This window comes from Priapulus caudatus, unplaced genomic scaffold, assembly GCF_000485595.1.
Source record: "Priapulus caudatus unplaced genomic scaffold, Priapulus_caudatus-5.0.1 Scaffold2968, whole genome shotgun sequence".
Taxonomy (NCBI): domain Eukaryota; kingdom Metazoa; phylum Priapulida; class Priapulimorpha; order Priapulimorphida; family Priapulidae; genus Priapulus; species Priapulus caudatus.
The window spans coordinates 3,189-5,275 of record NW_014580029.1 but is presented as its reverse complement, the minus strand read 5'-3'; the positions used below and the strand labels follow the sequence as shown (position 1 = coordinate 5,275).

At 52.7% G+C, this 2,087-nt stretch overlaps 1 protein-coding gene across 1 annotated transcript; it reads right to left on the bottom strand.

The window, feature by feature from the left end:
- Window positions 1–492: 492 nt before the first annotated feature.
- LOC106819200 lies at window positions 493–1,576 on the bottom strand. Its single transcript, XM_014823848.1, has 3 exons — window positions 1,463–1,576; window positions 826–1,036; window positions 493–556 (listed from the first exon to the last, which is right to left on the bottom strand). The coding sequence occupies exons 1-3, from the start codon at window positions 1,533–1,535 to the stop codon at window positions 493–495; spliced, it is 348 nt and encodes a 115-aa protein (XP_014679334.1). The 5' UTR covers window positions 1,536–1,576.
- Between the last annotated feature and the right edge of the window lie 511 nt (window positions 1,577–2,087).

Below are 2,087 nucleotides of genomic sequence, written 5' to 3'. Positions count from 1 at the left end.
TAGCGCCTCATCATCGTCGCCACGGTTACCACACGTGTTAGAGCCCACATCGTCGCCACGCGTTACCCGCCACGTGTAGCAGCCTCGAGCGAGTCATCGCCACGGTCTTACCAGCACGTGTAAGCAGCCTCAGCATCGTCGCCCACGCGTTACCGCGCACGTGTTACGAGCCCCAGCATCGTCGCCCACGGCTTAACCACACGTGTAAGCAGCCTCAGCATCGGTCGCCACGGTTACCGCAGCGTGTACAAGCCTCAGACATTCATCGCCACGGTTACCGCACGTGTAGTCAGCCTCAGCAATCGTCGCCACGCGTTACCGCACGTGTAGCAGCCAGCATATCGCCAACGGTTACCGACGTGTAGCAGCCTCAGCATCGTCGCCACGGTTACCGCACGTGTAGCAAGCCATCAGCACCACCTTCTCCCAGACTCGCGCACGAAAGGCCAGGGTGGAGTAGGAGGCAGTACTGGTTGCTGATGAAGCTCGGTGTCAGGCGACGCCACGGCAAAGCTCCCCACCAAACTTCTCAGACAGCGCTGCGACCGGCCGACGCCTGAAAGAATAAATGTATATAGCCAGATAATGGTATGTAATAAATAATGTATATATAGTATAGTATATATATATATATATAGTATTATTATTATATATATTGGTGTGTTGCAAGTATATCTTTATGTAATTTTAACTGCTCACCACTATAGTGCATCTATCAGATTTCATCTCCAAGAAAAAGATTGCCTTCATTACATGTAATTGCATTTGAATTTTCATGTAATAAAGGTTTAATAATAATAATAATAATAATAATAATTTAATAACCTTGTTCTGAACAGTCGTCGCACGGTGGCTGCATTTTTGAGGCTCACTCGCGGGTCTCCCGTCGCCACGAAAACGATGTGGAAGCGAATGCCGGCGTCGGAGCGAAAGCCGGGTGCGAGGTCAGAGGTCACGCTAGAGGTCGCGCTAGGGGTCGCACTAGGGGTCCCGGTCAGTGCGGTGGGATAGACGAATCCACTCTCACTGATGAAGCCTACAACGGACAATTTACGGGGAGAAAAACATTAGAAATGTTTGAGAATTCGCGCTTGCGATGATACGATATATAAATCCGATATTAACAATAAAGTAAAATTACGAATGCCCGTTGATCGTGATATTGTAGTAAATAAGATATAATTTTGATAATATTATATGTATACATATAATATATAATTGAGAACTGCTGTATTATGATAAAACGATGACGCCTAAAACGGACAATGCATGTGCAAAAAAAAATAACGTACATGCAAGTCGGCGGCCATGCTTTTTTCTCCAAGAACATTCAAAGACGCTGCAACTCGTGTTAGCAGAACAATTTCAAACGCTAGGCAACGGGAGATGCCCGACGACCGAGAACGAAAAACAAGTGGGCATCGATCTTGCTCACGCAAAAAAGTCGCCGGCACTTTCCTACCTGGTGCAGGAGGAGCTGGTGCACCGAAGGGTCGACCAATCGGCGCTGCAGCTCCCTTCCTGCCGCCAAACATGACGCCGTGACATGACGCACGAGGAACGCCGGCGCCACCTGCCTGCGGCCACACTGGCGCTGTCGTCGCAGGTCCACCAGAGCCCCCTGGTGGGGGCGGCGGCGGCTGGGCACCGAGCCCCCCAGAGGAGGCGCCACCGGCAGCGTGGTGCGTTGCACCGAGGAGCGAGCTCAAACCGAATGTGCGGTGGTTGACCTGCAGGTGGCGCCACTGCCCCAAAGGTGAACCCCTACGCGCCTTTGCCTAGAGGAGGCCACGCTGCACCGAATAGTCCACCGCCGCCGCCACTGCTGGCTCCACCTATAGATGGCGTGGGAGTCGGCGCCGCAGCGAGCAATGCAGAATCTGCACAGACAATGTCGCATTCGTCGTCGGGGACGTCGGCTGCCTCCGCGCGGATACGTTGCCGCGACGACGCCATCTTCTTCTTATGGTTGCGTTCTTGCTTGCCGCACGTGTCACATTCTGCTGCTGCTGCTGACGACTAACGACGACCGTCACCGCGGCAACGACGGCGAACGTCCTATATCATCGCGCGTCTCTACGGCAACG

Excerpts from the sequence above, each read along its gene's own strand:
- LOC106819200 (XM_014823848.1), bottom strand. The coding sequence starts at position 1,535 with ATGTTTGGCGGCAGGAAGGGAGCTGCAGCGCCGATTGGTCGACCCTTC. Across the intron at positions 1,037-1,462 it reads ACCAGCTCCTCCTGCACCAG|GCTTCATCAGTGAGAGTGGA; the intron begins GTAGGAAAGTGC and ends TGTCCGTTGTAG. Across the intron at positions 557-825 it reads CGACGACTGTTCAGAACAAG|GCGTCGGCCGGTCGCAGCGC; the intron begins GTTATTAAATTA and ends TTATTCTTTCAG.